Source organism: Podarcis cretensis (genome assembly GCF_951804945.1).
Source record: "Podarcis cretensis genome assembly, chromosome: 17".
Classification (NCBI taxonomy): domain Eukaryota; kingdom Metazoa; phylum Chordata; class Lepidosauria; order Squamata; family Lacertidae; genus Podarcis; species Podarcis cretensis.
This window is the reverse complement of record NC_137187.1, coordinates 42,165,648-42,179,370: the sequence shown is the minus strand read 5'-3', so window position 1 is coordinate 42,179,370 and position 13,723 is coordinate 42,165,648. Positions and strand designations below refer to the sequence as shown.

Genomic DNA, 13,723 nt, shown 5'->3' with positions numbered 1-13,723 from the left:
CCCTGACACAATAAAGTGGAGACCTCTGGGTTTTGCATCAGTCTCTATTAGGCCTCTCAGTATATATAAACTAGAATTCAGGGCTTGCTTTCCCCATGGTAATGGAACAGGCTTAACAGGACTAAAACATTAGGTTTAATTTCGGGCAGAATTGGCAACAATTACTTCTACAAAGTGAATGGAGATCCAACGCTGGTTACCAAACCTGAACACTTTACCCAGAGAGTGCTTTGAGGCCAAAAAACCCAAAAGCACCACAAGCAGAAATCTTACTGCACACACAAGACACAGTTCAACGCTACTTTATTGACACTCATGAATTAGAGAAATATAAAATGATGTGGTTTTTAAAATGGCTCTCCTCCAGTTTCAGGGCTGAGTCCCACGTAGGAAAGGGTCCATATTTTGTCTTAGTTTGGTTCCTCTGTCAGAGGCTACTTGTGATTCTTGGATCTTCCTATGAGTGCTGGATCAGGCACTATTTCTTCTTTTCTTGTACTTTCTTGGAATTTATCTGCTTGTTTGCACTGGGGAAACCAAGGTGGGAAGTTTCTAGCCATCACCTGCTGGCTACACATCACCTGGACTCCTGGAGTGTATGAGGTTTTCAGACTTTCCGTTCTCAGTTCCAGTTCCAGTCTCTGTGCACAGCACAGAGGCTGGAATTTTAGGCTTTGTACACATCACCATTCTGGAACCCGGGTCACTATAGGGCTCTTGCCTTTGCACCTGCTCCATCTGGCCTGGCTCCTGCTGAAAGCAAAATGGGACTGGAATGGACCCTCCGTGGTATCTGACCGGGCAAGAGCAATTCTTCTGTTAAAGAAGGATGCTGACTTAGAAGTCAGTTCCATTGGAACCAGCAGGGTTTTCACATAAATGGGTTTGAGACAGGAAAGGCAGTTCAATTTGTAGGTCTAGAAGGGGAATAAGAACACAAGGTGTAGGGAAGGAGGGCACTGAGCCAGGGACATGGTGTAGGAATATGGACAGCTACTTGGCCATAAAAAGGGATGGGGGTTGGGCTTAGGGGTCCAAGGATAGCCAATACAGATGGGCAGGGAACCTGTGGCCCTCCAGATGTTGATGAACTGCAGCTGCCATCGTCTCTCCCTGCTGGCTCCCCTGCCTGAGGCTGATGGGAATCGGGAGTCCAGCAACATCTGGAGGATTCCTCATTGCTGGACAACAGGGGCACAGGAGGGACCTGCTAGGTCAAAGCCAAAGAGCTTCAAGCGCTGGGGATGGGATTCTTGTCTGCACGCTGGATTCTTTGCTTGGGAGATGCTTCTCTGCTGACTTGTGCTGAAGGCCCCACAGAGCCCGTGGTCCATGCATGGAGCCTCTGTGGGGGGGCAGGATCAGAGCTTGTGCTCCTGCGGTCTGATGGGGTGATCTGTTGGGGAAAAACAGGTTTGGTCAGGAAATATGGGCTTCTGATGACACCTGCAAAAAGCCATAACCTGGCCTGCTCTCCTGCCCCCTCAGCATCTGGTTCTGTGCTCATAATCCCGTATGTGAATTGAAAACCAGGCGGTGAACAGATATATGGAAAGCAACCCTCAACCTCTCCCCCCCAGCTGTGAGACAGCAGGGTGGTTAAAGGGTGCTCTGTGGGGGGAGTAACTACTCTGTGACTTCTCCTCTAGGTCCTTCTCTACCATCCCCTCTCTGCCTTCCAAATGCACAGCACGCTTATCTGAGCAAATATATATGGGAATTGGGTGTGAATTAGAATCAGGACTGCATGTACTCTGCACAAACAAATATTTGACATTATGCTGTAAAAGGGGGCCTCATATACAGATTTTGGGAATTCCCTGGGAAATGCAGTTATGTTGAGGGTCTGGCAAATCTAGGGGTCTCTAACAGATTTCTCAGCAGTGTGACCAAACTACAATTCCCATGATCCTTTGGGAGAAGCCATGACAGTTACAGTGACATAAAAGTCACCTGAGGACACTTCCAGGCAGCTCCTGTTTTTGGGTTGGGTTCAATCACATACAGTGGTACCTCGGGTTAAGTACTTAATTCGTTCCGGAGGTCCATACTTAACCTGAAACTGTTCTTAACCTGAAGACCACTTTCGCTAATGGGGCCTCCTGCTGCCGCTGCGCCGCCGGAGCACGATTTCTGTTCTCATCCTGAAGCAAAGTTCTTAACCCAAGGTAATATTTCTGGGTTAGCGGAGTCTGTAACCTGAAGCATATGTAACCTGAGGTACCACTGTACTGACACATTCAGGTCGCACCATTATAATTGATTGGGAGGTCTTGCGCAACAAACCCACTTAAGAGATCAGATGTTTTGCAATAAGGAAAGTAGCAGGTCAGGAATTTGATGGTTTGATGCAACCATCCTCTAATCTTCCCACAAACAAATGAGAATGGATGCTTACTAAATATCCAACATTGTATGATCTGCCTGCAAACAAATCAGGATGAATGCTCAATAAGCAGGTCATTTGGTGTTATAATTGGCATCTCTGTTTTATATACATTATAACATGAAATAATAATGTAAAACTTTACAAAAATAGAATGAAAATAAATAGAAGCACCCCCTTCTTCCTGCCTAAGAAAAGCTTAGTTCTCTGTGGCTTGGACTACAACTCCCATCAACCCTTTGTCAGCAGGTTGGGGAAGAGACTGCGAGAGAGAGAGAGAGAGAGAGAGAGAGAGAGAGAGAGAGAGAGAGAGAAGGGGAAATGGGGACTCACTGCAGAGCTGGTGCTTTCAGGTTTCTCTGGCCGGCTCCGGCGGGGTGCGCAGGTGATAACTGAAGGCCGCATCTGAAAGATCAGGGAAAGAGGTGTTTTGAGCTGGAGATGAGGAACGACAAGGTGAAGGTGGAAGGAGCGCTTAGCCAGGACTTACCTGCTGCAACTGGGAGACAGTGAGGGCTGGCTCCAGGAGGGGCTTCCGCAGGGGGCATTTATGTGGGCAGGATGGGTGAAGTGCTTGAGAGTCTCTGCAAGGCTCAGGTCTGGACGTGGTGACACAGGGAACAGCTATCGGGATCTGTGCAGCAGGAGGAACCCTCTGTTCCAGGGAGCTGAAGAGAGAGATAGAGAGAGTCACCTATACAATATATCGGAGGTTTCCAACCTTTCAGAGTCCATGGCTCCCTTAACCAACTACAGCGCGGGCATATGCTCCGCCACTGTACAAATGATACTGGATTACAGGGCTAGATTAATCCATATGTGGAATCTGCTCCTGCACGGAGCCACAGCCTATTTGAGGGCCAATTGCCATGCTGTGAACTGCCTTGAGATCTATGGATGAAAGATAGCATATTTGTTGTTGTTTAGTCGTTTAGTCGTGCCCGACTCTTCGTGACCCCCTGGACCAGAGCACGCCAAGCACTCCTGTCTTCCACTGCCTCCCGCAGTTTGGTCAGACTCATGTTTGTAGCTTTGAGAACACTGTCCCACCATCTTGTCCTCTGTCATCCCCTTCTCCTTGTGCCCTCCATCTTTCCCAGCATCAGGGTCTTTTCCAGGGAGTCTTCTCTTCTCATGAGGTGGCCAAAGTATTGGAGCTTCAGCTTCAGGATCTGTCCTTCCAGTGAGCACTCAGGGCTGATTTCCTTCAGAATGGAGAGGTTTGATCTTCTTGCAGTCCATGGGACTCTCAAGAGTCTCCTCCAGCACCATAATTCAAAAGCATCCATTCTTTGTACATTTGATTGATTGATTAATTAATTAATAATAATAATCTAGAGAGTCTTTCTTTGGAATCTGGGGTCTTAGCCTCACATCACAGGAAACAGCCGTGAAGAAGTGGTGCAAAGTGCTCTCCCCTCACCCACCAACCCCCCCCCTCACTTCAGGGATTAGGGATGGAGCGTCATGCTTCTTCCTTAAAGTCTTGCACTTTGTCACTTTCCCTGTGGAAGTTAAGCCCTGCCTGCAATGCGGAAGGAGGCATGCCTGACCCCACACTAGATCTCTTGGCAGTTCTCTGCCACTTGGATGCCAGGCTAAGCAGTGACCCTGTGCTAGAACTTGCTGGTCAGGAGGTGGCTAGATGAAGCTCTCTGGGAGACGTTGGACCAGTCCCGTTTCTCAGCCTGATCACAGGGTTGTTGTGACAATAAACTGGGAGGAAAGCAGAAACCCATGTCCTCTGTTAGTCTTCATGCACTGGCAGAGGAGAAGGAGGCATCTGGAGAAACGAGACTTCAGAATATGGCTCAGAGCATCTTGAAGAGGCGACCCAGTAATGTGGGTGTCACCCTGTAAGTCATTTTAACTACAGCTTTATACCCACAGACAGAACTACGGCTTGTATTCATCCCTACCCCCAGTTTTGTTTTAAATATAAGCACAACCTATACAATTAATATAAAATAGTCTATACAGCTTATTCATTCTACACTTGAGGGACTGAAGCTGAGAAATTAATGAGTTGCCCAAGGCTCTTCCTTCCCAGTTAAAATGCGCCTGGTCCCCATGGAACTGGGACCATTTTAAAATAGGAAACCATCGTTTCCAGACAATTGGCATGCCTATAAATATGTGCACCTGCAGGCTTAACTACAGAAAATATAATGCCTAATTTACAAAAGAAATTTAGTCTTCTACTCTGAATACATTTGATAAAGTTGTGTGTTTGTACATTTGTATGCCACTGTTCCTCCAAGAAGCGCACTGTGGCAAACATGACTATCCTTTTGTGCATTTAATCTTCACAACTACTTTGTGAGGTAGGTCAGGCTGAGAGATTGGGACTGGCCTGAGGATGACTAGTTAGTGAGCTTCATGGCTGAGTGAGGATTTGAACCTTAGTCTCTCGGGTCCAATACTCTAACCACTGAAGAGTGGAAATATATATAAAAAATTAATTGTCCAGTGGCACCTAAGAGACCAACGAAGTTTGTTCTTGGTATAAGCTTTTGTGCGCATACACACTTCTTCAGAAAGCTTATACCAAGAACAAACTTCGTTGGTCTCTTAGGTGCCTCTGGACAATTTATTTATTTTTATATATATTTTGACTGTGTCAGACTAACACAGCGACCTAGACTGAAGAGTGGGAATGAGCAGGGCTTTTTTTCCAGCCACAACTCAGGTGGTGCCTTTGCCATGCTAAGAGAACAAGGTGTGGTGAGTTCCAGCACCTCTTTTTCTAGAAAAATAGCACTGGGGATAAGGAAGGGCTTTTCACTTTCTACACTACATTTATATCTCACCCTTCCTCCAAGGGCCTCCAGACAGTGCTCATGGTTTTTACAGCGTCCATTTTATCCTCACAACAATCCTGTGAGGTAGGTTAGTCTGAAAATAGGATGGGCCCAAGGTGACCCAGTGAGCTTCATGGCTGAGGGAGAATTTGAATCCTGGTCTCTCAAGTTCTAGTCCAGCATGCTAACCACTGTGCTGCACTGCTTCTCTCACATTTATCAGTGCATCGGGGATTCTAACGTATGCCAGCAACTGCATAGCTCTAAAAGCAGATGTTAGAGCAAATTAATTCAGAATAAAAACATGTTTTGCAAAAGTAGTGGCCTTCAGTGCTTATTGAAAGATGGACTAGGTGAGGGCAAATCATGATCTCTGGACTCAAGGCTCATTTTCCCCATCTATGAAATGGGAATAACAGTGACCTACTCCACAAGAGTAGGAAAAATTGGATAAAACATTAGGAGAAATTGGATAAAACGTGGTAAAGTACTTGGTCAATGAACTGAGAGAGCTGTCTTCATAATTATAATAAATCAAATCCTGTATGTTCATATATCTATGCTTTTACACCCATTTTGCTTCCTGCGTTGTCTTCTCCTAACAACATCCCCACTACACATAGCTCCACCGGGACTGCAGACAGTATTTTCTAGGCGCGGTTCAGAGCTTTAGCTGTTCAACCGTCAACCTGGAAGTGGCAAGAATCTGTTTGTGACTTGGGCAGCACCCAGCACAGAGCGCCCAGAAGGCACACAGGAAACCCTGCCCTGGGACAGATGCTTCTGGGCTGTGCAGTCTGGGCTCACTCTTCTTGCACAACGGGGAGCTGGCGGGATTAGAGGAAGTGCCACAGCACCTGTTTTGCATGCAGAGACCCCTAGTTCAGTCCCAGCATCTCCAGGTAGGGCTGGGAGAGAATAATAGCATCACGAAGTGGGGGGAGGGGTACCCCAAGGGTCATCTAGTCCAACCCCTGCAAGGCAGGACTCTCAACTAGATCATCATACAAGAAAAGCATCATCCAACTCTGCTTAGAAAGCTCCAAGGAAGGAGAGTCCACCACCTCCTGAGGGAGACTCTTCCACTGTCAAACAGCTCTTAATGTTAGAAAGTTCTTTCTGGTGTTAAGTCAGAACCTCCTGTCTTACAACTTGAAGCCATTGTTTCTGCCCCTACCCTGGCAAAACCAGCAGTTTTCTATGGAGAACCATTTGCCTGATTCACTGGTAAAACGGGGGTTTTCCTAGGGGAAGTGCCAGGGCAAAAACCCAAACCCTCTTGGACATGGAGCTTTAAAGAGCGAAGCTGTGCCTGGAGATTGTGACGCAACCGGATGTCAGAACCCTATAAATCAGCAGGTCTTGTGTCACCCTTGGCTGGCCATGAGCACCATGGTGAGGGGCAGACTGACACACCTTGCAGGGCTGTTTTAAGGGTTGCCAGAGGCCGGAGCCCAAACATTTCAAAAGTTGCTTCAAAAAGGCTGAGCCCTTATGCTACAACGCCCCCTGGTGTCCTCAAGGTCACTCACGCTGCCACAGGCCAGCAGGTCGATCGCTTGACTTTCGACGCTCTCTGCCCATGCAAGCTCCGTTCAGGGCTTCTCACATCCACACTGGGCTTGCGCTTGATGGCATAGACAGGCAGCCGATGGGCTGGGAAGCGGGGGAACCTCGCCTCGTTCTCAAAAGATGACTGACCTGGAAAGAGAGCGCCAATGAAACATCTTGCAGTGCAACTTGACAGCAGGGTGGACGGGAACACTTGCATGGGGGTGCCGTCAGGGATGGCTCACCCATGAGGCAAGGCAAGGCAACTGCCTCACGCAGCAAGGTCCCCGGAGGCAGTGGATCCCAATGTAGATCTTTATCCCCCCCCCCATTGCTCCTGGTGTTGAGCTTCACTCCTCCCTTCTTTCCTGGTGAGAAGGGGGCACCATTTTGTGGTTCACCTCAGGTACCAAAATGTCTGGGGCTGGCCCTGGGTGTTGTGGTTTGGGACTAGGCATGAGAGCAAAAATGGACCTGGCACTGGCAGCAAGCAAGTTGGCTGTGTCTGCAAATGTGGGTTTCCCATTATGCAATGGTGACTGGGCAGAAGGCATGGAGACCCAGAGAAGGTCAAGGATCCTGCATCAAGAACTCCCTGCCTGAGCTGCTTCAGGTCGTGATGGATGTGCTCCTGGAGATACCTAGTTTGGTTGTCCTAGGGTAAGGTTACCAGATTGTTTTCAATGAATCCGGGGACACTAGTCAGCTTCAATGGATTTTGTATGGGGACTGATTTGTAAATCCAGGGACTGTCCCCAGGAAATGGGGATGCCTGGTAACCTTATCCTAGGGGATTTTAACATCCATGCCAACACAACCTTACAAGGGGCCACTCGGGGCTTCATGGAAAGCATGGCCTCCATGGGGCTGTCCCTGAATAAGTCTGGCCCAACTCATAGCCGCGGACATGCCTTGGACCTGGTGTTCACCTCTATGGATGTTGGTGATCTGACACTAAGTAAAAGCAAAACAAAAGAAGTGCCATGGTCAGATCACTTCCTGGTGCAACTGGATTTCTATGAGACCCTTAATAATAATAATAATAATAATAATAATAATAATAATAATAATTTACCCTTCCCCTCTGCAGGGAGGTGGGACCAATTCGGATGGTCCGCCCCCACCACTTAATGGATCCAAACGGTTTCCAGAGAGTGGTAGGGGATGCTTTATCCCATGTTGATGGCCTTTCAGCTGATTCCCCAGTGACCCGTTGGAATACGGAGTTAACCAGGGCTATTGACTGTCTGGCTCCGAAGCATCTTCTCCCTCACTTTCTCCTGGAGCTGAGGGTGATGAAACAATCACTGAGACGGCTAGAGCGCTGGTGGCGGAAATCGGACCAGACACGGGTTAGAGCTCAATGTTGAGCCTACCAAGTGGCGACGGTGATGGCAAAGAGGACCTTCTTCATCGCCTCTATTGCATCTGCAGAAAACAGCCTTATAGCAGGGCTTCTTAAAAGATTGCTCAGCATGAGACAGCAACAGCTGTCAGTCTTTAAGGCTGAACCCCCTTCTCAGAGCCTCTAGAGCAAAGAATGCTATTGCACTCCAGCTCCCATCAACTCCCACAGGTATGGCCAACAGTCAGGGGAAATGGGAGTCCAGCAACTGTGCAATCCTACACGTTGTCTCAGCAGTAATCCCCATTGAATTAAATGGGACTTACTCCCAGGTAAGCAGGTTTAGGATTGGAGGGCCTAAGGAGTAGAGGGCTGGATACATCTTGATTCAAGTGCTTGTGCAAGTACATGCATGAGCATGAATACTAAAGTGCTGCTTCACATACTGCACTGGGGGAAGTCAATTTTGAACTGTTGATAACATCCTGTGTAATCTGCTATATCCATAACCAAAAGGACAAACACCACCAGGGCTTTTGCCCAGAAGAGGCTCTCGCAGAACAAATGAAGGCAGCGGGCAGACTAGAGCATTCAGCAGTGTACAATAATGTCAGGCTTTGTGGCTCTGGCAGGGATCCTTATTACGAAAAGCAGCCATGTTATAATCGTGTATCTGTTTTCTTGAGTGTGTGCTTGCCATGATTCCACAGGAGCACAGAAAAGGCACAGAACATGGCACTGGGCACCACATCTGGAGAATCGCTGCTTTCATCTAAAAACAGGTGTGAGCAGCACATTTGGAAATGCCAGAGAAGTAGCTAACCTTGATTTCCTGTGGTTAAAAGTGGTGCCTGACATTGCTCCTCCCCATGACTAGAAACTATGCAGGAAGGGAAACACTGAAGAATAAATTATGCTAAATGAGAGTCTAAAAAAAAGAGCACAAGCAACATATCAGGCATCAACATTCATTTTTTTAAATGTAGGATTCAGATTGTCTGGATGCAGAATTTTATTTTATTGTTTAGTGCGGAGGTCACAGAGCCCTTGCTCTGGTGTGCATGTCTCTCTCTACATGGTGTGGACTGAATGGTAGCAGCTGTCCAGGAGGGGTCTTTCTAATCTTGCTATCAAGAATCCTTTAATCAGAGATGGCTGGAATGAAAGCTCTGGACTTCCTTCAAGTTTCCCTTCTGCTTTTCTCCAAGACTGAAGATAAAGGGAATAGTCCTGTGCTGACTTTGTAGCCATGAAGATTTCAGAAACAAAAGGGAAAGATACTCAGGTGTCAACAAATTCCGCAAAATGACCGCCTTTCCAAGTTCTGTTTTCAGATGCTTTCCCCCCTGAGATGCAGACGTTTAACTTTTTTAAAAAACTCCTAAACTGACTTTGTCTGGCACCTGTCAGGGATTATTATTATTATTATTATTTATTAAATTTATATACCGCCCTATACCCAGGGGTCTCAGGCGGTTCAAAGAATATAAGCTTTACCACCCCACCCCACCCACTCCTGTATAATCACATAGGGAACATGATCTTCACTTTTATTAGGCTTCTAGTCAATGCCACAGGGCCAGTCTGATTTAGCAATGCACTGCTACGCTCTCCTGCTTGGCCACAGACCCAAAAGACCAGGGGAGTTTTGAGCAGCAGCACTTCTCCACCCCCCATGTGGGGCTGCCTCCTGTTTGCCATGATGACTAGAGCAGCTGTCTGGGCTGCACGTGAGGCTTGTGAGGGTCAGTTGCTCTGAATGAGCCTGTTGAGAACGGCAACACTCAAAGTCTTAGGGCAGATGCAGAAAAGGACTTGTTATTGCCCTCCTAGGACTGAACTGCCTCAGGGTGCAGATCCCATTCTGAATGCCCCTCATTCAAAAAAGAAAAAGAAAAAAAGAAATTAAAAATCCTATACCCATAAAAAATGAGCACATTTGGGAAAAGAGCCTAGCTGAGCCATGCTAGGTGTCTATGTGCAGGGAGACTTGGTTTTCATCCATTCATTGATTCATCCATTTATTTATTTATTTATTTAAAACAGGGATGAGGGATGGGGAACCTGTAGCCCCCCCCCCCGAGGTTGTTGGGACTCAAGCTCCCATCATCCCCTGCCAGCGTGACCGAAGGTTAGGGGATAATGGGAGCTGTATTCCAAAGGCATCTGGGGGGCCACAGTTTCCCCATCCCTGATATCCCTTTTAAGGCCAACCATTCAAATACATACGCAGTTCCCTCCATCTGCATTCTATGTGCAGCTCTAGGTAGGCAATGCCACTTGCCTTTTCTGAGCGCATAAGTCTGGACCTCAAAGAAAATGTCTGGGCTGAATGCTCCTTCCTTTTTTCAAAGTGGGTGGAGCAATGGCATTGACTAATGGTTCCTGTTCAGACAGGTACTGGTGTGGCACCCGACACCACTTCTGTATGCAATGTGCCTCTAGACCTGCGTCCATAGGTTGTGGGATTAGTTAATTAGCAGTGCACCTTGTCCCATATTCATGCCAGTTCTCGCTTGTTTCAGAGCGCTTGCCCAGATTTGTGGTGGGGAAAGCTATGGGGGATGAGAGCCAACTTCACATCATATGCGTGAAGCTGAGGACAATACGGCCTGGATCTGCCAAAGTGAGTTCAAGTTCATGAAAGCTACTGATGCAATACATCCGATAGGTCTCAATGTGCCAAAAGAGCCTTTGTTGACCCCCTTCCCTAGCTGAACCCACTGTTCCTGCTCTAGGCAGGTAAGACAGAACACTTCCCCCACCCAAAGGGGATTCTAACACCCCTTATTTTTGTGGGCTGCAGTCAAGATGAGCACATGGTGTGTTACCATAATCACTGTAAAAGACAGAAGCCTCTGCCCCAGAGAGCATACAATCCAAATTCCAACTGTGAAGACAACAGTGGGGGAAGGAGGATAGACACAGACAAGAGTAATGTGTGCAAATCTAAAAGGAACCACCAGCTGGTGGGGATAAACTGTTTTCCTTTTTCAAAAGGCAGCCTATAAACCTATAAAACAAATAAAAATAAAAGTATGCATATTGAAAAATCAGAAGGAGGTGAATGTGCGAACGAAATACTGCAAGCGGATTCAAATTAAAAATGGAAAATTTTCTCTCCCCCAATATACTTCCACTCTAATATGCACCTCTAAGGGTGAATCGGGAGTGTGGGTGTGGGGGGTGGAGCAAGGCAGTGTTAGAGTGGCCGGCCCTGTGAAGTGGGCCACTGAGGAGAATCTAAGTGGGGACACCTGGAAGAGCCGAGATGGTGGCAGGCAGAGTGCTCCCTCTCCCAGGCCGAGCACAGCTGGAGCCTGCAATTGCTTTTCATGCCCTCAGGATATGGCTGATACATGGTGTAGCAGGAACAGGGATCCGTGTGCAGCATTAGGCTCAGCACTCAGCCAGGTTAAAGGGGATGTGCTCATTTTAACCGCTAGATCCCACTGCCTCTGCGGCTGCAAAAGTGAGCACTGCAAGTTGCACACAAACTGCATTAAAGGCAAGGGTTTGTGGGACTCACCTTCCAAGATGTAGACCTTGAATCCACTGCTGATGCCTGTGGTGTAGTGAAGATCAGCCAAGGCCATCTCTGCTAGGAGGTCCTCACAGGAGAGTTGCCGCTTGTTCGAGAGAAATTCGCTGCAAAAATCAGGGCCACCCTGAATCTAGATGTTTAATCTGCTCAAGCTGTGGGTATTTCGAGATCTTTCCCTACTCCAGCAAAGGGAGGCTCTGAATGCGCCCCCTTTTCTCCCCAGGGCTGAAGGGGACCACCAGTTCTCTGGACCCAACAGGTTGTTCTTCGAAGAGTGCAACTTTCCGTCACCACCCACAGCATCCCTTCTTGAACTTTTGGATTTCTACCTAGCAGAGGCAGAGAGGTGGGGCTAGAATTGGCCAGTTCTAACAGGCCCAACACCCTCCTCTCCCCTCTCTTGTTAGCCCCTCAGGGCAAGTGTGTGTGTGTCTGTGCACTATGTCACACCCTTGTGGGGAGGGGGAAGAGAGTGCAGTGCCCCCCAAAGAGGCAGGTGTGCAGCAGATGGCAAGGGGGGGGGATATTCCAAGGGGATGAGCTGTACAGAGCTTCCATTGACAAATGCTGGAAGAGCAAGGAAGCACTTTGGGGGGGGGATCATAAATTTGAGCATAAATTTGAGGGGTTTGAGCATAAATTTGGGGAGATTCTGATCTGCTAATCTCAGTGTCTGTGGGGGTGTTACAGTTTGCATTTTATACTTTGATTGCTGCTTTGTACATCATACGGTTGATCTCAAAACAAGCAATTTACTTGTTTCACACTTTTTAAAGCCTATATCAGTTTTCATTTCTAATTTGGTATTAGTTGATCAGTCAAATACAGTGGTACCTCTGGTTACATACTTAATTCATTCCGGAGGTCCATTCTTAACCTGAAACTGTTCTTAACCTGAAGCACCACTTTAGCTAATGGGGCCTCCTGCTGCCGCCGTGCCACCAGAGCACCAGATTTATGTTCTCATCCTGAAGCAAAGTTCTTAACCCGAGGTACTATTTCTGGGTTAGCGGAGTCTGTAACCTGAAGTGTATGTAACCCAAGGTACCACTGTACATAAAGGGACGGATGGCAGGAAAGGGTCTCAGAGGTCCATCCTTTTGAATGCATGAAGAATGGGGAGTGGGCATGGGCGTAGCCAGGACCTCAGTTAGCTATGTATTTTTATTGATTTTTATTGATGGGGGGCAGCTGCCCCTCCCTGCCCCCTTTGGCTACCCCCATGGGAGTGGGTATGGCATTGAAGCCTGGGAGAAATGTTTGAGATGTGTGCTACTGAGAATCTAGAGGGGATCAGAGCAGGCACGAGGATTGTGTCAAACCAAATTCAAACCCCCCCCCCCATAATCTGCTCTGAGCTAAGGCATGTGCTATGCGTCCCCCACCCACCACTTAGGTAGTGATGAGGTGATGGGAATGTATGTAATGAGGTGGAGGCAGGGTTGAATTCTGGGTGGAAATCTGGGGTGCTACTGCACTGGGAGAATAGAGGTGCGTGTGACAGAAAGAGTAGAGATCGGAGGAGAGAACAGAAGTTGGCTTACGCTCTGTGGGAAGCTTGTGGGGTACCTGTATTTTGGAAACTGATTTTTTTACTGTACTGCAGAATGTTCAAGCGGCTTCACTTGCATTATCTGGTTGCAGCCTTCCCAACAACCCTGTAAGGCAAGACTCTGCACCCACAGCAGCTGGAGGGTGGAGGCGGAGAGGGAATTCATGGCAGCGACAGGGTCCAAGCAGGGGGAGGGGCTCCCTGTTTCTTAGCTCAGGGAAGTTTGTGGAAACAGCCCAGGAAAGGGTGGTAGGCTCTGGCAACAGAGAGATTAAAGGGAGGGGGCCCCACCCAGTCCTGGCGTGAGGGAAGCCACGAGCCAAGAGAGCCCAATGACTTGGGGCGCGTGTCAGGGCTGGCTGCCCCACACCCTTGGAAGCAGTCGGGCTGCATTCCATGAGCCTTCTCCACCCTGGCTTGCCTGAGGGAGGGAAGATGGCAGGCCTGGGTTGGACCAGCAGGCCTGTCTCCCCTGGCACGCCCCATCCTGCCCCAGAGGCAGCTGTTTTGTTAGGAAGGAGTGGAGTCTAGTGGGTGAGGGTGA

The 13,723-nt window shown here is 48.1% G+C and overlaps 1 protein-coding gene across 1 annotated transcript; it reads right to left on the bottom strand.

Moving 5' to 3' along the window:
* Window positions 1-286: 286 nt before the first annotated feature.
* LOC307206024 (uncharacterized protein) lies at window positions 287-11,955 on the bottom strand. The gene is made up of 5 exons (XM_079958838.1): window positions 11,613-11,955; window positions 6,720-6,888; window positions 2,877-3,054; window positions 2,720-2,791; window positions 287-1,396 (listed from the first exon to the last, which is right to left on the bottom strand). Exons 1-5 carry the CDS (start codon window positions 11,677-11,679, stop codon window positions 1,232-1,234), a joined length of 651 nt encoding a protein of 216 aa, XP_079814964.1. The 5' UTR covers window positions 11,680-11,955; the 3' UTR covers window positions 287-1,231.
* Between the last annotated feature and the right edge of the window lie 1,768 nt (window positions 11,956-13,723).

Excerpts from the sequence above, each read along its gene's own strand:
- LOC307206024 (XM_079958838.1), bottom strand. The coding sequence starts at position 11,679 with ATGGCCTTGGCTGATCTTCACTACACCACAGGCATCAGCAGTGGATTC. Across the intron at positions 6,889-11,612 it reads CAAGGTCTACATCTTGGAAG|GTCAGTCATCTTTTGAGAAC; the intron begins GTGAGTCCCACA and ends CTCTCTTTCCAG. Across the intron at positions 2,792-2,876 it reads CTGTCTCCCAGTTGCAGCAG|ATGCGGCCTTCAGTTATCAC; the intron begins GTAAGTCCTGGC and ends CTGATCTTTCAG.